This window comes from Vicugna pacos, chromosome 3 (assembly GCF_048564905.1).
Source record: "Vicugna pacos chromosome 3, VicPac4, whole genome shotgun sequence".
NCBI classification, from domain to species: Eukaryota; Metazoa; Chordata; class Mammalia; order Artiodactyla; family Camelidae; genus Vicugna; species Vicugna pacos.
In genome coordinates, this window is record NC_132989.1 from 106895123 (window position 1) to 106918857 (window position 23735).

The following is a 23735-nucleotide window of genomic DNA, read 5'->3' on the forward strand; positions in this document are numbered from 1 at the left end:
TGTAAGCATTAATTTCAACATGAGCCATGTCATCCAACTATTTTCTAGTGTATTCTGTTGTGGATACTTTTTCAAACAGGATTTTTTTAAGGTTTTATTTTTTTAGTGAAGTTTTAGGTTCACAGCAAAATCGAGAAGAATGTATGGAGATCTCCCATATCCCCCCAGCACCTACACGTGCTTAGCATCCTCGACTATCAACATCTCCCACCGGAGTGATACATTTGTTATAATTGATGAACCTATATTGACACGTCATAATCAACCAAGTCCATGGTTTAATTTGAGGTTCATTCTTGGTCTCCTTTGGGTTTGGACAGCTGTATAATGGCATGTTCTCATCATGATAGTATCATATAGAGTATTTTGACTGCACTAAAAATCTTCTGTGCTCTGCCCATTCATGTCTCCCCATCCCTACCCCAGGTAACCACTGATCTTTTTATTGGCTCCCTAGTTTGGCCTCTTCCAGAATGTCATGTTGTTGGATTTATACAACATGTTGCCTTTCAGAATGGCTTCTTTTCCTTAGTAATATAGATTTAAGATTCCACCATGTCTTTTCATGTCTTGATTGCTCATTTCTTTTTAACATTCACTAATATTCCATTGTTAGGATGTACCACAGTTTCTTTACTCATCCATCTACTGAAGACAATCTTGGTTGTTTCCAAGTTCTTGATAATGATGAAATAAAGCTGCTATAAGCATTCATGTCTAGGTTTTCATGTCGACAGAAGTTTTCAGCTCCTTTGAGCTAATACCAAAATGTGCAATTGCTGTATCATATGGGGAGAGTATGTTTAGTTTTGTAAGAAATTGACAAAATGTCTTACAAAGTGGCTGTGCCATTTTACATACCCACCAGATATGAATGAATAAGAGTTCCTGTTGCTCCACTTCCTCCCTAGCATTTGGTGTTGTTAGTGTTCCCTGGATTTGGGACACTTTAATGGATATATAATGGTATCCTGTTGTTTTAATTTGTATTTTCCTGACATATATGTGGAGCATCTTTTCATATGCTTATTTGCCATCTGTATGTTTTGTTTGGCGAGGTGTTTATTAAGGCCTTTGAACCATTTTTGAATCAGGTTGTTTTCTTGATGAATTCTAAGAGTTATTTGCATGTTTTGGATAACTGATTTATCAGATATGTCTTTTGCAAATATTTTCTCCCAGTCAGTGTCTTGTCTTCTCATCCTCTGGACAGTGTCTTTCATGAACAGAAAACAGATTTTTAAAAATCTTAATCTAACGGTTTTGAGGAGACTGTTGTTCTAAGGAGTTACAATTAGGAGTCAATGTTTTAAAATACCTATTCATCCTACCTAGGGGTTTGTGCAAGTAAGAGAAAGGGGCCTCATCTGGGCAGGTGAAGAAATGAACCAGAATTTAAGAGAAAATAAAAGCAAAGCAACTCTGTGCCAAAACAAAACAAAGCAAAACACACACACACACAAACCAAAACAAAAAATGTTGCCCCCTTCCTTGAGGTGAACAGGCCTCATGCTAGAGGGCCAGTGTGAAGGTTGAGGGTTGTCACAGCTGAAGTGAGCATCCTTTGAGCAGGCAGGCAGAGCGCAGGCGCAATGCAGCTGTTAATTACATGGTGTTTGGCTCTGCCTTCTTTCATCCTGTGGTTCTGGGTCAAAGCATTTTTGCAGCTGCCTAGTCATGCAGGAAAGGCAGGAAACATGGATCTGGTCTGTGACATCTTTTGCTGCTGCAGCTAAATGTAACCAGCTGCTATTTGTCCTTGCAGGGAGCACTTTACAGACGTGTCATCCTAACAGAAATCTCTGTGAAATAGAGAGGAAAGGTATCATTCTCATTTTTTTAGATAAAAGAACATGAGACTCATACAAAACATGAATCTAAATATTTTGGTTCCTAGATCTGCACTCATCCTAACATGGTCCTCCATGGAAATCGATGTCCATGGGACCTAAGTACCAGTCAGGTATTTGAATTGATTGAGGTTTATTCTGTTACTTATTTTTAAAATGCGTTCTGTGACATAAGATTATTTTCAGCATTTTAAAGAACACACTAAGAATCAAATGAATTCAATATGTTGTCTCTGCTCAGGGGAATAGAAAGTGTTGCCTTCTTATCAGGTGTCACAGTCTCTGGGGAAGAGAACGTTCTAAATAAATACCTGTGGAACATTTCTGTTACCGGCAGCAATGTAATTCATAATACAGCTATTTGATAACTTCTATGACTCTTCCATTAATGTGTAACAAATACTCATATGATTTCTGTAGGGCAGAAATCCAGGAGGGTTCAGCTGCATTCTCTGCTTTAGATCTGGAAAGACTGAAGTCATGTGTCAGCTGGGCTGGGCTCTTATTGGGAGGCTCCAGGGAAGAATCTGATTATTTACTTACTTACTTACTTATTTATTTTCATTGAAGTATAATCAGTTTACAATGTTGTGTCAATTTCTGAGGTACAGCACAAGGCTTCAGTCACATAGGAACATACATATATTTGTTTTTGCATTCTTTTTCACCATAAGTTACTACAAGATATTGAATAAAGTTTCCTGTGCTATACAGCATAAATTTGTTGTTTATTTTATACATATTAGTTAGTATCTGCAAATCTCGAGCTCTCAGTTTACCCCTTCCCACACCTTCCCCCCCAGTACTCATGTTTGTTTTCTAGGTCTGTGAATCTGTTTCTGTTTTGTAAATAAGTCTGTTTGTTTGTTTGTTTGTTTTTTTAGACTCTACATGTAAGCAATATCATATGATATTTTTCTTTCTCTTTCTGGCTTACTTCGTGAAGAATCTGATTTAATGCTCGTTCTTTCTGTCAGAATCCACTTCCTTGAGGATGTGGGTCTCCCTTTTTTTTTCTAGTTGTCAACTTGGTCATCTCTCTCCTCTTAGAGGCTGCTGGCCTTCCTCCGCATATAGCCCCCACCTTCTTCAAACAAGTGACTGTGTGTCATGTCCTTCTTATGCCTGAATTTCTTTAACTTTCTCTTCTGCTGCCATCTGGAGAAAGTCTCTGCTTTTAGTGGCCTTCACCTGATTGGGTCAGGCCCACCCAGATAAACTCTATATTTTAAGGTCAAATGACTTGGGACTTTAATTTTATCTGCAAAAATCCCTTCACAACAGTATTCAGATTCATATTAAGTTGAATAACCAAGGACAGGAATCTTGTGCTGGCATCTTTAGAATTCTACCTACCATGACCCTAAAATATCTGTAAAAATTTGGCAAGGTTATTATTATTATTATTATTATTATTATTATTATTATTATTATTATTATTATTACTACTACTACTACTACTACTACTACTACTACTACTGGATAGTACATATCCTTTCAAACCTGTATGCTGCGGTTTACCTGTCCTTCTATATGACTTCTTAGTACAGTAACAGCTCTATTAGGTACTCAAAAAGTAGTTCTTAATATATTTTTTCCAAGTGAATTTCTCATCATCTCCCTCCATTTCTTTGTTAGAGCCTCAGTGCAGGATAATGTATATTTTGTCCCAACTGTGTTTTAAAATCTGCCATTATGATCATTCTTCTTAATAGCTAAATCCAATGAGTATATTTTCTTTATTATTTCCCCTTGATTTCTTTGTGATATTTGACTATATTAATCATTCTCCTCCTCTTGGAATGTTCTACTTCCTTAGTATCCATCCCAGTACTCTGGTGTGATGTGCTTTATCACCTTTATCCTAAAGTATACATTAACTGACTCACTCGAAATGCATTCATCAATGATACTTGCCAGGTAGTGTAGTGATTTAGGCACTAATGGTATTGAAGACATATTTGGTTCTTGAGGAATTTAAGAGTCTCATACAAAAGACAAAGTAAGCATATAATTGCATTATGAATAATTACTGTGCTTTTTAGGGACTAGAGAAACATAAAACATGGTTGCTTAGTCTCTCTAAGAGGATGAGTGGAGATGTCAAAGAAAGGATAACGCATGGATTCAGTCTTGAGATGAAGGATGAGTAAAGGTTAAACTGCATTCTGCTGTCAGCTGGACCTGGATTAGTCAGGGTTCTTCAGACAAACAGAACCTATAGGATTCAGAGCCAATAAAGAGATTTAGTGTAAGGAATTAGCTCATGTTGGCTCATCCAGTTACGGAGGCTGGCAGGTCTGAAATCCTCAGATCCCATGTCCTAGGGCACGTGTTAAGGCCAGAACCCAGAAGAGCCAATACCTCAGAAACCATCAGGCAAGAGAATTCTCTTGTATTCAGAGAAGACTCAGCCTTTTGTTCCATTCAAGTCTTCAATTAACTGGATGAAACCCACTCACATAGTAGAGAACAATCTACTTTACTCGGTCTTCCAATTTAAATGTTAATCTTATCCAGAAACACTCTTACAAACACACACAAAATAGTGTTTGACCAAATATCTGGGGACCCCATGAATCTGAGTCTCATTATGGTCCAATATCCTGGGTTTTATCTGGCTGTCTATGCGATGCTCATGAAGGGTAAGGTTTGAGAACCACTCACCAATGTGATTCTAATGTAAATTAAGTTTAAGAAACATGGTTTTTAATAACGGTTTGATCTATTTAGGACTAATCTCATGAGCATGCGTGCGTGCGTGCGCGCGCACACACAGGATCCTGATTGCCTGAGGAATAAACTCCATGTAGGTCATACGTGGCTTTTCTTTATAATATTTGGCCCTCTAGTCTCAGCTGAATCCTCTGAAAAATGTGTATCATGCTTTTAGGCACAGACCCTCAAACAGGCCATGTTGTTTCAATAATTGTATCGTCTTTCCATCTCTCAAAGCCCTCTTCTCATTTTTCTTCTGCTTTACAAACAGCAGTTTTCTTTTAAGAAGTCTTTCGAATGTCACACCTGTGAATTTTTTCTCAACGTCTCAGGCAAATTTTACAGCTCCTTCCCTTCTATACTCTAACTGCATGCCTGCCTTAAAATGACGTCACTTATCAGTCTTACATAGAGCACTTACCACGTTTTATTGTAATATTTTCACTTTTTCTGGATGGTCAACATCTCAAGTCTACGAATCAGGTCTCTTTCATCTTTGTTCATCATAGTATTGCCAAATATTTAGTAAATTTCCTGAGACATAGAACTGGGTTAATAAAATTTTGTTAAATTCATGAATATCCTCTGCCCTCATTTCTCCACCTACCTTAACTACCGAACACCTCCATCACTCACTACAAAATGCAGTCATCACTAAACTATATGTTTCCCATTTCACCTAGAATATTCTGTTTCGCCTTGTTCTGTGCATTAAATGCAAGGATGTATTCCACCTGATCAATACACCAAAATGGGACTTTGTCTCATTAGTTGCTTGCATGACGGTTGTACTCCCAAAGGATCCAAGGTCAGGGAGGTGCTTATTTATTCATACTTTAATGAGTCCAAAAGGTCCTGCTGTAACCAGAGTTCATGGTTTCAGCAAGAACAGAAACGAGCTCATGTTTTGTGAATTGATATGAATATTTGCCTAGCTCCCTGTTTCACTTTTTCTCTCCATGTAACTCAAGTCCAGAAACCAGTGTTTCCATATTCTTTATTCATTAAATGTTTCTCATTTGTTTTCATAATTCTCATGCAAATGTATTCAAAGAGTAGGATCCACACATTTCAAATTTAGTCCACTTGTCAACTTCAGGTCCTGGAAATTAAATTTAAATTTTATGAACTCGTTCCTTGTTGCCTTTTAATCTGAAATTAATTTTTGTTAGCAGCTGCATCTAACAATGTAAAACCCCGTTACTGAAGAGTGGGTGGTTTTTAAGTCCCTTTGGCTTCTACATATTCTTTTATTCTTGTCAGTGTGCTTATTTTGGTCCATAAAATTTGTCTTCCACAAGTGTATTCATATTAGCAGTTTCCCTTAACACACAAAAGAATCCTAGTGGGTATTTCCCCCTTAGCACACAAAGGGACTAACGCACGAATAAATTGATAACTGCTTTAACCAATGATCCAAAGTACTACAATAAAATATTTTCTGAAATTTTTTATACATCCATATGTCAATGTATTAGTTACCTAATGCCATATGACAGATTACTTCAAAATATCTAAAAATAATTCAGTTTGTTCTGAGATTTAGAATAACTTTGTTGATTCATGTACCTGCCTGCAAGTTTCATAGGTAAACTGGGCGTTAGGCTTCATTTGATCAGGTCTGTGTCTCCATTTCTCTGGGATTGTTTTCCTTCCCTGCATTCTTTTTTATCTCGCATTTTGCTTTAGTGTTGTTAGATTATAGTAATAAGCAACAAGTACTATGTTAACTTTTAGTATAGTAACGGAATGAATATCACTTTAAATTGAGATACACTCATCCTCATTCACATCCAAGGTGAGATAAATAATCATTTTGCATAACCACTAAGAATGGTGCTCCCAATTAAGCAATTTATGAACTAATCTCAATTCACTGTCTTTAAAAATTATATATAATACATGAAATGTGCCCATAATTTCATTAATTAGTGTGACAAAAAGTGTGGGATTGTCTATATTGTCTCAGAACTTTCAAGGTCTATATATCTGTCTTCACTTGCAGAAATTCTATTCAAACCTTTTGGATCCTACACACAAGGAGGAGTTTGATCAGACAATTATAATGTCTAAGACATTCTATTTTTTCGTCATTGTGTATCCAGTAAGTCGATACATTGAAGGATTACTAATTACACTTTCCTGATTTCAGGATCAAATTCTAGAAGAATTAGAATACGTGTTGATTGAAAAGAAACTCAAACAACTCAAGTAATTATATATAGTACTGCTAAATATGTATTTTATAGTTTTCCTCCATCTACAGTTTTTCAATTCTTCTCCTAATTCCCTTACATGCATTAGATGATCTTCAATAACACAAAACAAGACCAATCGGAAAGGCGTTTCTACATTTTTCTTCTATCGTGTCTACCAACCTAACTAGTCCCATGAGCAGTAATCCCATAAATAATTAATTTTAAAAATCCCACTAGTGTGAATGAGCTCTCCGTGCCATGCTTATGGCCACCCCTCTGTGTGTGCTCTGAATCACATCCTTTCTTGCTCACTCTTAGACATCGCACTGTTAATAATTTCTCCTCTTCCCTGTATCTTTATTTTTCCTTATCTGATACATAATTCCCCTGTCCTCAAAAACAGCCTTTGTTTTCTACTGCAAATAAGGTCAATTCAAGAAACGAAAACTGAAAACTGAAAACCTACCTTGACCAAATGTTTCCCTCCAGAGACATCTCTATTATTTCATTCCGTTTCCTGAAAAACCCCTTGAAGGAATTGTCTGTATTAACAGCCTGCCTTTTCTCTACTCTCATACTCTTTAAAATGCACTCTAAAAAGTTTTTTGTCTTCATAACTTCACCAAAATTACCCTTGTCCTTCACACTGCAAAATCCAAAGTCTAATTCTCATTCCTCCATTTGCTCAAAAATTTTTCAACATTTGTCACAATTGACAACTCCTTTAAGAAACAAGTTCTTTCTTTAGCTAAAGGGCACATCATTCTCTGATTCTGTCTCCGATTCTTCTAGCTCAGTGTGTTGATTACTTCTTCCCCATTTCTTTATTCATTGAATTGTGGGGCATCTGATTTTCAGACCTCAGACCTGTCTTGAGTTACTGCCCACGTAATCCCATTCAATAGAATGGACTTTTGTGGCATCTACATATTGATGGCTCTCAAATTTAAATCTGCAGCAACTTGGGCACTTCTCCCCTGGATATCACATTAACCACTTTAATATCTCCTCACAGAGATCTCAAATCCAATATGATTCAAGTAAATATCTTCCTCAGAATCCAATTTCTCTGTACACCTACTCCCCCAGAGACCTTCTCCACTTCAGCAGTGACGGTCACAGTCTTCAGATTGCTCTGCAGATCACCCAGAGTCGTGTGTGGCTCTTCTCTTTTTGTCATGCTGTGCATCCAATTCCTCAGACATTCTTCTGCCAGCTATACTTTAAAAAATACCCATGAGTGAACCACGTCTTACCATCTCCATCACTCCCATCGCTGTCCTAACAACCGTCACTTCCACTGGAGTACTACAGTAGCTTTCTAAATAGTTTTTTTTTTTTTGACTTAGCCTCCTTTAATCTGCCATAATGTTTCTTTTAAATCATAAGTAATACTCTGTAGCTTTTTTTTCAGTATGATGAAATACTCCCAAACATTCCAAAACATGGCACTCATAAAAGATTAAATGAAGATACACACACACACACACACACACACGTGTCACATCCTGCCAAACAAAAAGAGTAAAGATGGGGCATGTGTTCTGTTTTCACTTTAGTTCTGGGTGGAGGGAATGAAAATGTGAAAGCGCTACCTATCAGAAATTGTGTATGTGACACTTCTTACACGTCATTTCAGATCACCTTGGCCTCACTAACTCTTTGACAAGTGTGAAACAGACATATTTTCAAACGACTACAGTTGAGGAGGTTAATATTGTTACTTTAAAATGTGTTAGAAAGAAAGAAAATTATCTCAAAAGGAAGACCCAGTAAGGAATGATGACAAGGAAAGCAGTACATGTGAGGATACTGACTATGTAATAACATAAAATGTCAACTTTGACAGATTAACAAGACCACAAGCTTCATCATCATCACCATATCTTATAGGCATGAAGTTGTGAGACTGCACTGAAATTAAAGCATTTAAAGTTATAGTATTCAGGAAGAGACTAAAGATACCAATTGTTTTAGATTTTCCTGAGTTAACAAAAGCATGTTAACATTTCTAGAGTAAAGAAAGTAAATTTAGTACACAGATTTAAAATTAGAGGAGAAATGGAATAATAATAAAACCTTAAACAATCTACTGGAAAGTAACATTACAAAGGGATGAAAACAGAAAAATTAAGACAAATCTGAAACACATAATAAAGTAGTAAAAATACACATTAATAGCCAAAGTGGCATAAGTAAGATAAATAAATAGCATTACTGTACTGGAGTAAAATAAGAAAAACAAGTTATATTTATGCTACTCATAATAGATAAATAATGAGATGTAAAGGTAGAGAGAGTTTTAAAATAATAGAATTTAAAAAAAATAGACAATTCTAACAAAAGAAACCTGGCAGAACTATGTTAGTATCAGAGAAAATATACTTTAAAACAGAAAGCTATCATGATGATAAGAATGTCATCTCATATTAACATGTAGGATGTATCACAAGGGTGATGCACCCATTTGAAACTTGAATGAACCTAATAAAATAGATTCAAAATAAACAAACAAACAAAAAAACCATAATGTTGGGGGAAACTGGTAACAGATCTCTCTTGGAAACTGGGAATGAGTAATGATAAAACTATTTCAAAGAACAAAAGAGAAACATTTGATATTTGACTATATATATTATATATATATAATATATATATACACATACATACATATATATAGTTCAGTGGACTTGAAAAATACATGTAATTTTCAAACACATAAAGCAAAATGTACTAATATTGATGATATACTAAACCATATAGCAATTTTGAAAAAAAATGTGTTGATACAAGTTGCATCGTTTGAAAACCATACAATCAAATTGCTATAAGACAGAGTTATTTGCAGGCCAATGTGGAGAACGGACGGACACTTCAACAAACAGCTGAAAGCAGGATTATGTCATCTGGCTTTGAAAATGAAAGTGAACTAACTTACCTACCTCCAACCATAAAAACTAAGTATTTCTTATTTGTAGAATATAAAAATTAAACCTTAAATGAAATGTAGATTTCATCACTATGCCTTTGAATAGGAAATGTTTTATAAAAATACAAATTGTACGACCCCTAAAGAAAGATATTGATAAATAAAACTATGAAAATTGTGCTTAGTTGGTAATTAGAACATAATTTGAAATAATGAGTGTCTAAGATGTGTGTATGTAAAGATACACATATATCTCTGCTTAATATACAGATATATTTAAAAAACTGGACCAATTATTTTTCAATTGGCATTATAATATTTATCATGTATATTGACATTTTAAGTATATAGTCAGGTTGAGGTATAAAATGAACACTAATTAGAGAGCCACCCACCTTGAAGAAATAAGCTTCGCATCTCTGTGACATCCCTCTCCGTTCTATATGGAGCGCATCAAGATTGAATTTTGTGTTATCCGTTCCTGTGTTTTTTCTATAATTTTACCAAATACAGTTAAGCTGTTTATCTATATTTATGTGTATAACTATCCTTATATTTGTTGGCTCATGGGCATTGAAAATATAAATGAGCCAAATATGCACTTCTGTGAATTTTTTTCAGTGCTGTTTTTGAGATTCATCCATGTCAAAAAGTACAGAAAAAGTTTATTCATTTTCACTATGATGAGAAAATAAATCTATTTTAACAACTTCATACAACTTCCAAAGGCTTTGGGTTGTTTTCAGTTTTCTGTAGCCTCAGGTATTGTTAATATTGCTGATATAATGTATCTTATGCATCTTATACATGTTTCGTATTGCAAATGTGAAAAATGTCTCTATGTATATATCCCTTGGGTGCACATACCAAGAGCATATATTTCTAGCAGTATTCTCAAATGTTTTTCAAAAAGAGAATATTTAACCTGTTTTTAATAAATATGTAACTATATTCAACGATTGACTTAGAGATTAATATGTATGTTTAATATGTGAGGTGAAGATCTCTTAACCAACACATTTCATTTTATGCAGGAAAATTCCACTCTAAAAGATGTTTGTATTCAGTTCCAAAATTACGTTAACTGTCCCAAGTCTCACCTTTCATGTTATTTGAAATTTGAAGGATTTAAAAATTATAGAAGAGATGTTCTAATATCTTCTATATGAATCTGAACATATTTTAGAGATTTTTTAAATAAATGTAGACTGCTCTGGCGTTTTTATTGTGTTCCTTACATATACTTCTCCATTTTTACTTCTCTGCTTATGAAAGGCATTGATTTATATCTAATTAATTATCATTGCATTATCAATAAAGTCCTTAGATTATCTTTGTAGGCAGTAATGCATAATGTTTAAGACTACTAAATCCGAAGTAAGACCGGCTCTAGTTAAATTCTGTTTCTGTTCATTACACATGGCTGGAACTTGGGGAAATTATTTAGCAAAAATATTACATATTTTCTTATCTGTAATGAAGGATGCCAGTAAGGGCTAGACGAAGCTTCTTCACCCAGTATCTGGCACGTGGTGTCATAATAGTCAGCTCGTGTCATTATCATAAATTTGACTGAAATACATGCTAAATACATCAGTCATTACTTGATACGTCTTTATGGGGCTTAGAGACCTTTTACTTTATTACTTATTAATTTTATTGTTACTTACTGTTACCTTATTACGTATTAATCTTATTAATAAGAGACCTTATTAACTTTTGGAAACCACCAGAAAATAGCACACAGATGAAAAAGATGGAAATGCATTTTTATAGATCATTGCAAATAATGATAAAATATTCTAGCACCTATGTAGACATCTAGAAAATAACTTTACAATTGGAGCACTGTTGAAATACATTCACTAAACTCTTTTAACTGTGATTTATTTTGTGTAAAACTTAGTTGATGCCCACAATCAGCTGTACGCTGGTAGTTAGAATAGGATTCTCTCTAGGATGTATGAGCATTCTATTCTCCTTAACTAAGTGATTTTTTAAAAAACTAAATAATATTGACATGTACTTAAATGTACAGATCTTATTATATCTCAGTGGGCTTTCAAATGCACACATCCACACGATCACATTCCGATCCACAATCATGGTGGAGCATTGTTCCATCACCTCAGGAAGTTCTCTCTGAAATGACTTGCCTTCTCCCAGTTACAAATTTTAAAAACTACTGATCTGATTTCTGAGTCTATAGTTTTCCTTTTTTTTTTTTTTTTTAGATGTAATAAAAACGAAAGAGAAAACATATAGACTCTCTTGACTGGCTCTTTTCGTGTAGCATATGCTTTTGATCTTTGTCCATGACATTATGTCAACATGTAGTTGCTATTATTCTCTTATGTGTATATATCCAACACTTTATTTTTACATCTGTCGATGGAAATATGACTTGTTTCCAGTTTTTAGCTATTCTGAATAAAGCTTCCATCAATATTTTTAATCAAATTGTATGTGGACATGTGTTTTAATTTACTTTGGGTTAATAGGTAGAGGTGGGGTTATTGGGCTAATAGTCTATTGAAGTTAGGAAGCCATGCCTGTTTCCCAAAGTGGCTGTATAACTGCATTGCCACCGGCAGCTGCACTTCAGCTTTGACATTGTCAGTGTATCCCCCACCCCCCCCCACATTCTAGGAAGTGTTAAGGGACATAACATTGCTTCAGTTTGCATTTCACCACAGGCTAGTCATGTTGACAATGTTTTTATGAACTTATATCTATATATCTGCTGTGAAGAATTTTCTGTTAAAATTTTTGCACATTTTTATAACGTTCAGCTTTTTATAATTTAGCTTTGAGATGTAATATATTATGGATAGATGACTTTATCAGCAGTGTGCTTTTCAAGTATTTTCTCATCTTCTGTGTCTTATCTTTTCATTTTCTTAATAAACAGTACTTTACAGAATATTTAATAAACAGTGCTTCCTTAATAAACAGTACTTTTCAAGGAAGGGAATATTTTTTGAAAATTGCAATGTATATTTTTGGTTTATTTTATGATTCTTGATTTTAGTGTATTATCTAAGAATTATTTGCTAAACACATGGAAATAAAACACTTACCCTGTTAGTTATTATATATGTATATTTAAGGCTTTATATTTTGATCTAGGGTTCACTTTGAGTCATATTTTATGTATAATGAGAGATAAGGGTCCAGTATAATTTACTTAACATATAAATTTACAACACACCCACTATTTGTTATAAATGCTAATATTTCTCTGTTTACTTATCATGACAACTTTTACTATAAACACGCTGAACTGTCTTCTGTGCATATCATCAGTTTTATATATATTATATATACACAAATATATATAATATACATGTATATAATTGGTATAAGACATGTCTTATTACCAATTCCATTATCTTCACTACTATGGCTATATAGTAACACAACATCAGAAAATGTGAGTTTTCCAACAGCTTTCTTCTCTTTTAAAATTGCTTGGGCTAATTTAGGACCATTTCTTTTACATATAAGTTTTAGAATCAACTTGTCAAATTCTTCAACAATGTGAAGTAGAATTTTGATTGGTACTCCATTAGATCTATAATTCAGTTTCGAGAGAATGGACATCTCAAAAATACTGAAGCTTCTATCCATGAATGTAACATGTCTCCAGGTATCTAGGTATTCTAAATTTCTTTTAATAAAATTTGTAGGTTTCAGCAGCAGGCAAATATTGAACATACATTATTTATTAGATTTTTTATGTTATATAAATTTGATATTTAAATGTTCCTTTATTTTTAGTCTTATAGAAATACCTGTTCATACGAACTTGTAGCCTATAATATTGTTAACTCATATTAGTTCTAAATCTTTGGGAAGATTATTTGGTACATGGATGATCATGTGATCTGTGAAGAAATATAGATTTGTTTCTTACTTTACAATTGATATGATGATTTTTTTCTTCATCCTTAATTATACTGACTATAACCTTCAATCCAATGTTCAGGAGAAGTGCAGAAAGTACCCTGCCTTTTTTCTGAGCCTTTGGTTAAAACATTCAGTGATGACAATTATAGGTTTTGGTGCAGACAATATTCAGATTGGGAAGTTCCTTCTAGTCTTAGCTTGCTGAGTGTTTTTTTTTTTCTTTTTAATTTAAAAATAGGTGATACATTTTGCTATTTTTTTCTGCATCTATTGAAACAATTACATGTATGTGCAGTGAATTAAATTCGTTGATTTGAAAATGTTAAATAGCCAGTCTTTCCCTCCAGGCAGATACAGACTTGGCCGTGGTGAATGTATTATCAAAACTGGAAGGAGTCCTAGGGCTCTGTTTGTATGTCTCTCTTCTCTCAAGGAGCATAGTTCTTTGTTGTCTATCCAATGCTCTGAGAACAGTATTTTGTTCAGTTTTACAGTCATATATGATAGCAGGTCAGTCTGGTATCAGTTGCTAATTCCTGGCCAAAATACAAAGTTTCCTTTCTTGAATTCTATTTCAAAGCCTGTTGAACTTGTCATTGTAATTCCATAATTTATTTAAATATTACATTAAATAATATGACATATGTGCATAATAGAATGAGGATTTGTGTAGTTTAAGCTTTAAGTTTTCCTAAGACTTGATAAAAATGACTTGCTAGAAATACACTGCAATTTAGAAGAAAAAGGAGACCATTATAAAATTTCAGGGAATTTCTAAGAGTGTTGGTGTACTTAAAGTATTTCAGATTTATCTTCACATTGTCCTTCTCTTGGACTAAATCAGTTTTGGATTCGTACATGATGCAGTGCATGTGCTTTTTACAGGAATGGTGACACTGACAGTGAGCCCAAGCAACAGCAGATCCATTCTCAGAGCTAAGACTTTATCTCTACACCCAGAATTCCAAGATTTTTTAATAATTATGTATTCAAATATTTCAATACAAGTGTTTCAGCTATATACATATATATATCATTTGTATTAATGATTTCTTGTGTTAGCTATTTTGCTATGATTGACAAACCCCTTTCAGGTGTTGACTGTATCTGATAAGAAAATTTTTATTATCCTTATATTCCTCACTCAGAAAAAGAAAAAGAATATAAAATGATGTTTTATTTCATTAGTGAATTTTTAGTCAGCATAAAATTATGATGGCAAATATAAGTTCAAAGGACAGCAGAACAGTTGATCACAAGCTGAATTTTGGGAATTCTAACAAAGATAAAAGTAGAAGGGTTCACAGACATTGTGGAGGAAGAGACCAAGATGGAAGATAAATGTTAAACTCTGCATTATTACTAAAAGTAGAAAATAGTTGTTCCATGTGTTAGATTCTTTAATATAACTGAATGGACCAATTGTGACATTTTAATAGACATTTTTAAAAACCTATTTTTAATTTATTTCATAATCAATAGCAAATACTTAAGAACATCCCAATATAATTAATTTCACATAGAGGTGAAATTGACTTTACAGTTCTGATTTGCAGAACAAAGACAGTATTCATTCATAAAATCAAAAGTACGACTTAAAATTTCGAATCTTCCAATTTATATTAGTCTCAGGCAGTAATACTAAAGGAATTGGAACTGTTGGAGGATCTATGGGTAACCAGAAGAAAAATGATGTCATTAAGGAAGTTGAGATTCATTTTAATTAATGCACTTCAGTCTGGGATCTTTATAGGATCAGAAAGAACATTAATAAGATTTTATACTGTAAACTGACAAAAAATTAGATAAATACATGGGATGAGTTTTGAGTGATGAATTTCTAATTGCCTTATAATTTTTGACAGTGCTTCTAGACAAGTATTAGATTTCTTTAACTGTTATGAAATAAGCAAGTGATCTGAAACACATAAGGTTGCTTTAGTTTTCTATCATATAATGTTCACAGAATGTTTTATTTTTAAACCGTTTTGTTTGACTACAGGAAAGAGATGTTTGAAGGTTAATCTACTAGATATCAGATATATATTCTTATCCATTGTGACAGATTATTTCGATTACAACACTTGATTTCTCAATTAATATTTAAATAAGATATAAAGAAGGGAAGGAAAGAAAAAAGAGCCTATTTGGGGCACCAGGCACATACTGAACATTGTGATAGTTTTATCCATAGAGTAACTCTTATGTATATTAAACACTCACTTTAGTAAGGAACTCCTAGTATTTATTAATTATATTCTCTTTTTCTTGCCTGAAACATTACAGACTTTCATAAACAAAATTTTTTTAAAAAGCTAATGAAAATAGCAATACTACCTTTGTTTCAAAACAAGCATATTGTGTGGAATCTTTCTGATTAATTTGAGCACTTATTTGTTTGCAAAACTTATTTCTATATACCTGTTTAAGGAAATGGTGAAAACATATTTATTCATAAATAAAATACTATGCATGCATTTTAAAATGTTCTATCATCAGTCCACATTAACTATTACAAGTTCAGACTGTTTTGGTTTGTAGATATTTGCCTACAGTGAAATCTTTTTATAGAAATCAAAGCAACAGGACAAAAAAAAATACAATTTGTTAGCACATCCTTATAAGCATGGGCATTTATGAAATTCAGGAAGCAATAAATATAATAATTTAATTAAATTTATAATCACTGCAATTTAATATTTTAGTAGTATTTAAGGTTTTTCATTTTGAGTGAATTTTCATAAAGGAAAAGAATGAAACCACATTTTGAGGAAAATAATCTACATGATATAAACAAGAAAATTTACATCCATCTATTTATATATTTTATAATTTTATATATTTTAATACTAACTTCAGAAGATGAATAATTAGATTAGAAATCTACTGATTCCCTGGTAAACTTTGCTACATATACTAAGGAATGTAATTTAGGTTTTTGGAAAGCATCTATTTCAGTATTAATGGCTTTGGTGTAAACATATATTAAACACGGAAGTCACAATTTCGAAGAAAACAAACTGAAAAAAAAAATGCATTATTGAAGTTGTTTTCTCCAGTCCATATCAATAATGGGAAATCTAGAGGGGGACATATTTCACTGTTCTGTGTTCTCACTGTAATCCATCACAGTACCACACACATATCAGATTTTCGAACAAACTCACTAGATAAAATAGATTGTTCTTTGTTATAGAAAATCTGCTATCTTAGCATCCAGCTTGCATTTGCAGTGGAGTACCACCTTCCCTGCGTCCCTGTCTCCATCATGCTCTGAGTACCACCTTCCCTGCGTCCCTGTCTCCTTATGGGCACTCTGCTGATGTGAACTCCTGGTACACTGGTATTGCATAAAACATGGATGATTTTTATCTAGTATAGTATTTTATACATGCTGAAAATCACATGTACGGGATTTTCAGTGTGCCATATATTTTGTTCTTGTTTCTGTTTTGTTTTCGATTTTCAGAAAGGATTAAAATGAATGTTCTGCTCTCTCCCAAGCTCATTGTTTTACAGTTTGCATAGCTTCCTTAATTGTTTCTCAAAACATAGTTTGGCAAGTCACACCATTTTTATTTCGGTTTACAGATTAAGTAATTAAGGCACTGCACACCAGAAATTGACATAACTCTATAAACTGACTATACTTCAATTTAAAAAAAGCATATGCTGTGAAATGCTTTCATAATAAAAAAGTTCTTGAGCCGAAAAAATTTTTTTAAATAAAATAATCATTTGAAAATAGTAAAATAAATAAATAAGACATAGAAATAACAAATAAAGTCCCAAAGTTCATATTCCAAAAGAGTTCTGAAAGGGGCTTGTACTGAAGTTTGATCGCCGTGTAGTTTATTTACTCTGCCGTCAAAAGGGTCGAAAACTGATTTTTAGAAATGAAGCATGAACCTAAAAATAATAGTAGCAAAAACAGAAATGTTGCATTAAGAACCTCAGGGACATTATCCAATTTTTGCTGTAGCAAAATGCTTCTAACACACATGGATATGTTCACATTTATAGGTAAAGTGATTGACATTCAAAGGGTAGAATACTAACCCAAGGACTGTGGGAAATAAGAAATAAAAACTCAAAGGAACTTGCCAATGTACTAATATAGATTTAGCTAATTTCATTATTGAGCAGAAAATACTAGAATGCATTTTAGTAGCCATAAATGACCACAAGGCTACAGCAGGTTTTCAGCTCTAATTACCTGGAATTAAAGCTACAGATTTTACACATCACCCTGCTTTTAGGAAATAGAGAGCAATGATTCAGTTTGCATCAGTAATGATGCTAAGCTTACTCTGCCATTCTGTTTTTCATAACTCTTTATCGGTCCCGCCTGTGGTTACCCCGATGGTGTGTGTCATACAGATTATTAGCGGCATCTACAGTAAGGTTAGATGCAGTTCAGCTTCCCCCAGAACACAATGGTAGTAAAGTCCACAGACAAATTGGTATCTGATCCCAATGCTGCGCTCCTGATCCTTAAGTGCTGGAAGAGTAATGGTACACTGGGGATATAAGATGACTTTGGAACAACATGAAAGAAGTCTGTTTCCATCCAGAAGGACTTAGTTTCCTGTACCCAAGTGTGGAATGTGTACAAGCCTGTTCCGGTTCCAGAGGACAGAATGGACAGTGCGGACATGGGGCGGTGAGGGGACAGCTGAAAACTGTCAGATGCTAGTTGTTCTTTTATTCTAGTCGTTTCTCAAGATGTAGTATTTCCAGAATCCTCTCCTACAAAACATTTTTCTAATACACCAAAGTTGCTTCTAACCTTTCCTATTCAGAGAAGGAGCAGAGAACTCCTTTTAAGGGTGTTGATACCAGTGATTAAAACTGATAATATTATTCTTGCCTCAGATTTCTGGGACAGATTGTTTTTTGTCCTCAGAAGTGAGCACATACCTTGTTTAGAAATTTAGGAATACATTAAAATATGTACAATGGTCACAATAGAAAAGAAATATTAATGTAGTGGCAATAATAAGACCTGAGAAATAAATCAGAGCCCTGGCTTCGCCAAGATATGTCATTTAAACTGTGTCAGTTTCAGTTTTGTAATTTACAAAGTGAGAATTCAGACTGAATATTCTCTCTTAGTTTTAAAATGATAAAAATCACAAGTATGATCAATATTAGCTTCTAGAAAAGCTGTAGCAATGCCTTCTTTCTTAAATCATTCCCAATAAGAAAATACTTCAATCAACATTTAAATAATTTTAATTTAATGGATCCATTTATTTTTATAATATAAAATGATTTAATATAGTACATAAACATCACAGTAACTTTCACTGTTTACTGACAAAAATTAATTAATGTCAATACTATTAATTATTCTGTATTAAGCAATTTATAGAATATATTAATTTTGAGATGTTTCTATATCTTTTTTGTATATTTAAAGTACTATTCAACATCTGCAAAGAAGATATTGCAAGGTATAATAATAAACAAATTTTACCGTATCGCTGTAGTTAATTAGTGTTGTGAAGAACATTATCCTCAAAAATATACTATTTCATTTTGTAATCAATTTAGTTTTGCATTTTTTTTTCAGCTTTACAAAAATTTACCATATTTGAATGCTGTCTTCTGAGACATTTCTGAAAAAATATTTCAATCAACATTTCATTTCTAAGATTTATCCATGTCGTAGCTACATTGTTATTCATTTATTTTTCTCTCTCATGGTATAAATACATCAGAGTTATTGCATCTAATTAGCTGTTGTTGGATATTTGTGTTTCCCTGGTGTTCCTATTAATTTTGCTGGTGATGTATGTGTTCCAGGGTTTTCCTACATATATAAGCCAGGGAAATGGCTGGACCTTGCGCATGAGAATATGCAACTGTATGAATTATTACATGTGGCTTACTTTAATTTATAGGCATTCCCATTGGTGTATATTCAATACAGCACTTGGAGAATCTCATCAAATGTCTTAAATTTTGTTTTGTCAATATTGTTGAGATTAAACTGGTAACTTATTTCGATTAATGTGCGTTTCTTTCAGCACTACTGAAGTTGAAAACTTTTTCATATATTTATTTGCCATTTATACTACTTCTTCTGTTAAATGTTTGCCCTTCATTTTACCCATTTTGATATTGCGCTCTCCCTTTTTCATATTGATTCAACACACTGTATGTTATAGATACAGATCCTTTGTCAGTTACATGTGCTGCAAATATCTTCACTCATTTCATGACATTTTTTTCCTCTTTGTGGCATATTTGGAGGAACTGAAAAGAAGTTACATTTGAATTTAATGAAATTTATCAATGCTTCCTTTATAATAGTGCATTTTGTGCTGAAATCGTTCATGAACTTTAATGTATTATATGCTAATATTTTTTCCTAAAGTATGTATAATTGTACCTTATAATCTAAGTTCTTAATTGTTTAAAACATATTTTTGTGTACAGTGCAATATATGGCCCATTTTATAATGATGATGATGACACGGATACCAAGCTTTACTAATACTGTTTCTTGATCATTCTGTTCTTAGCGCAGTGATCTGCAATAGCTTCATTACCGTATATTATTTCTCTACGTAGTGGATCTATGTCTGGGTTCTGTTTTCTGTTTCTGTTTGTCTATTCCTTTGCCGCTGTCACAGTGATGGGCTCTAACATCATATAATAGGGCTTGATACGTGGTAAAGCAAGTATCCTCTATTGAACTTCTTCATACAAGTCTGGACAATCTTAGTACTTATAAATCTCAGAGTCAGCTTTCGATTTCTATGAACATTTCTCATTGGATTTAGATTATATTGAAAATACACACCAATTTGGAGAGGCGGACTTTGTTTATATTTTGTCTTCCAACCGCATAGGTGATAGAGCTCTCAATAACTTTAGATCTTAATTAATGGCGTTCAGTGAAGTGTTTTGCATATAAGCCTTTCATGTACTTTGTTAGATTTATTTCTCAGATCCTTATAGCTTTGCTTATTAACTACTGTTGGTTTTTCACCACTAAGAATAATGTTTCTTGTAGTTTTTGTTGTGGCTGTTGTTTGTTTAATATATCCTTAATCAGGTTGAGGGGGTACATTCTGTTCCTAGTTTGCTAAGGGGTTTTTTTGTTTTTCTTTATTTTACCTTGTTTTCTTTTGTCTTTTCTATGTGTATTAAGATAAGCCTCTATTTTTCGGTCCTTCCTTTAATTGATAGCTTTGTGCATAACTTCTATGCTTTCTAAAATTTTCCTTTCTTTATTTTTTGCCCTCCCTTCTTCCCTCCCTCTCTCACTTCTTCCTTCCTACTTTCTTTCTTTCCTTCCTTTAATGTCAAACTAAACAAGCATTCCTGGAACTAAATCAATTATAGATTTTCTTTTCTGCACCAATGGAGTGGGTTTCATGTTAATTTGTTTAGTCCATTGACAGCTAATACCTCTCACGAATAGGAGCATCTGGTGTTGATATTAACATTTTACCAGACACAGAAAACAGTTGTAGAATGTTTCCTCCTCGCTCTGTTTTCTGGGGAAAAGATGTGTAATACTGAAGTTACCTGTTTCTTTAACTGCAGGTACTATTATCTAGGCCTGATTTGTTCTCTTTGAAAAATGATTTTTTACCTAAAAATTGACCGTCTTTAGTTACTGTAGTACTACTGTGATTTTCTACTCCTTTTAAAGCCACCTATAACATGTTTTAGTCCATCTATTTTCTTAATGGATAATTAAAAATTATTATTTTTAATATCCTCTGTATATGTATTTAAGCTCCCTTTTTCCTAAGATGGTTAGTTTTTGCCTTCTCACGTTCTTTGATAAATTAATAAATTTGCCTAAATTTTATCTTTTTTACTAGTCTTTTAAAAAATCTATTACCCTGTTGTTATAAGTGTAATTTTGGACTTTTCTGGATAACGGCAGAAATATCAGCAATAAAAAGAAATTTAGTTTTTCCTTTATGAATTCTGCATTATTCGCTTTGACATACAAAATAAACCAAACATTTCTCTTTTCCTTATATCTCAAAATTAATAAACTTACTGAAAAATGGGAGACTGCACTGAAGACATGTTGTAAAGTATTAGCTGTAATATTTTGAAATTTACCGGTTATATATGAATTCCATGCTAAGTTCTCATTTAAATTATCTTTATTTTTCCCCATGTATGGCTTGATACCACACACTGCATATATTCTCCTATAAGAAGAAAAAGATCCTTGTGTAAAGAACTTTACTTTGTTTTCTGCAAGTTTATTTAGATTTAAAACCTTGAACTTTTTAAACATTATGTGATTTTTTTTTAACCAACTACTGTGCTCTTGTTAGATTAATGATGAAACCAGTTGTTCGTCCCTTAGACTCTGACAGCATCCGATGAGTTCTGACAACTTTCTCCCACTCCAGTTCCTGAATAACATGTAATTTCCTTGATATGACTAAATATCATTTTAGCATTCATGTCATGCCTTGGTGTTCATTTTTCATTTTTATCTAATTTAATGAGTTCTAACAAAGAGTGCCTTCATAAAATTGTCTTTTGCCAAAAGTCCTGCTGCCGCACACGAGGCTGGTGACAAGCTACAGCATTAAGGAGATTGGTTTTAAACCAAGCCGCTGAAGTGTGCATGGAAATACTAAATACATCCCTATGTGTTTTGCAGACAATCCCGGTTTGCTGAGCCATGTCACAGTGGGTATTAGAGTTCTGGATGTCAATGACAATCCACCCGAACTTGCCAGGGAATATGATATTGTTGTCTGTGAAAATTCTAAGCCTGGCCAGGTAAGTTAATTGTTTCTTTCCTGTCATTTGAATGGCAGAGAAACAAGCAGCTCTATTACTAATATTCTTAGGTATAATCCCCAGAAATCCCCCTGTGTTATTTTTATGCTCAGTCAAAATAATTTTATAAAGCTCTATTTTAAGTACTAAATAGATTGTTTCTGAGAATCATAGAAAATAAAATTTCCCTGGATCCCAAATGTAATTTAAAAAATGTACCAATTCATGCATGCATATTATACCAGTAATACTATATTGAATGTTTTGAGTACAGCCCTGTGTTAAATGAGGAGGAAACAGTGAACTTCCTTGTCCTAGTGAAGTTTAGAGACTAGTCTGGGGAGGTGAGACTGGCCTGGTTTATTGTGGAGGGAATGAGGGAGTGATATACAGTGATCATTGAATGCTATTGGTAACACAAGATGCTTAAGTTTTAACAACATGAAGAGTGTGTATGTTTTAAGGAGGTCAAGAGAGTGAAGGATGGAGAGAAGAGCCTGAAACTTAGGACATGAGTCTGGACATAGCATGGCAGCCAGTTAAAGGAGCGAGACAATTCTGAAGAAAGGCCAGTTGCTGATGCCCATAAAGCAAGTGCGATACCGGAGGGGACATGCATTTGTCCTCTCTGCTGTGTAACAAATTACACAAACTCGGGAGCTTAGAACAACACATTTTTATCATCTCATAGTTTCTGTAGGTCAGAATTCTCCTCCTGGCCTAGATAGGTCTTTGCAGGAATCTCACAGGATGTAATCAATCTGTGTTCTTACCTGGTCTCTTCCAAACTCACATGGTTGTTGGTGGCATTCAGATAGTTCCAGCTGCAGATGTGAGAGCTTCAGGATGTTCCTTGGTTCTTCAGAGTTCCCCAGAGTTCTGAGATGCCACCTGCAGTTTTGTTTGTTTGTTTTTTTTGTTTTAGTCATATGGGCTTCCCCAGTATGGCCACTTACTTTATCAAACAAGTAAGGAGAGTCTCTTTGTTGAGTCTCTGACAGTCTCATATGATGTAATGTAATCAGTGTGCTATATCAACACTCTTGCCGTGTTCCGTGTTCCATTGGTCAGAAGCAGGACGGAAGTCACACCCAGACTTAAGGAGAAAGAATTACATGGAGGCACGCATTCAGCTGTGGACACCTTAAAGTCTGTCTGCTACAAATGCATCTAGAAAAGTCGAAAGGGTCTAGGTTCAGCTGAGTCAGACAGTTCCTATTACCATCTGTGGTAAACCCGAATAAATGTATCATCCACAATTATTTTAAATCATTATGAAGCTTGTGATTAAATTATAGCCATGAGAAACATTGGCCTGGTTATTTGTGTATGAATTACAAGCTACAGTGGCTTGCTAAA

At 33.7% G+C, this 23735-nt stretch overlaps 1 protein-coding gene across 1 annotated transcript in view; it reads left to right on the forward strand.

Annotated features, from left to right (window-relative positions):
- The window catches only part of CDH18 (cadherin 18), an 889079-nt gene that overhangs the window by 826310 nt on the left and 39034 nt on the right, over positions 1–23735 (forward strand). Inside the window, exon 10 of the mRNA XM_072958825.1 lies at positions 22255–22376. Coding sequence (XP_072814926.1) covers positions 22255–22376 — 122 coding nt within the window. The remainder of the gene's footprint in view (positions 1–22254; positions 22377–23735) is intronic.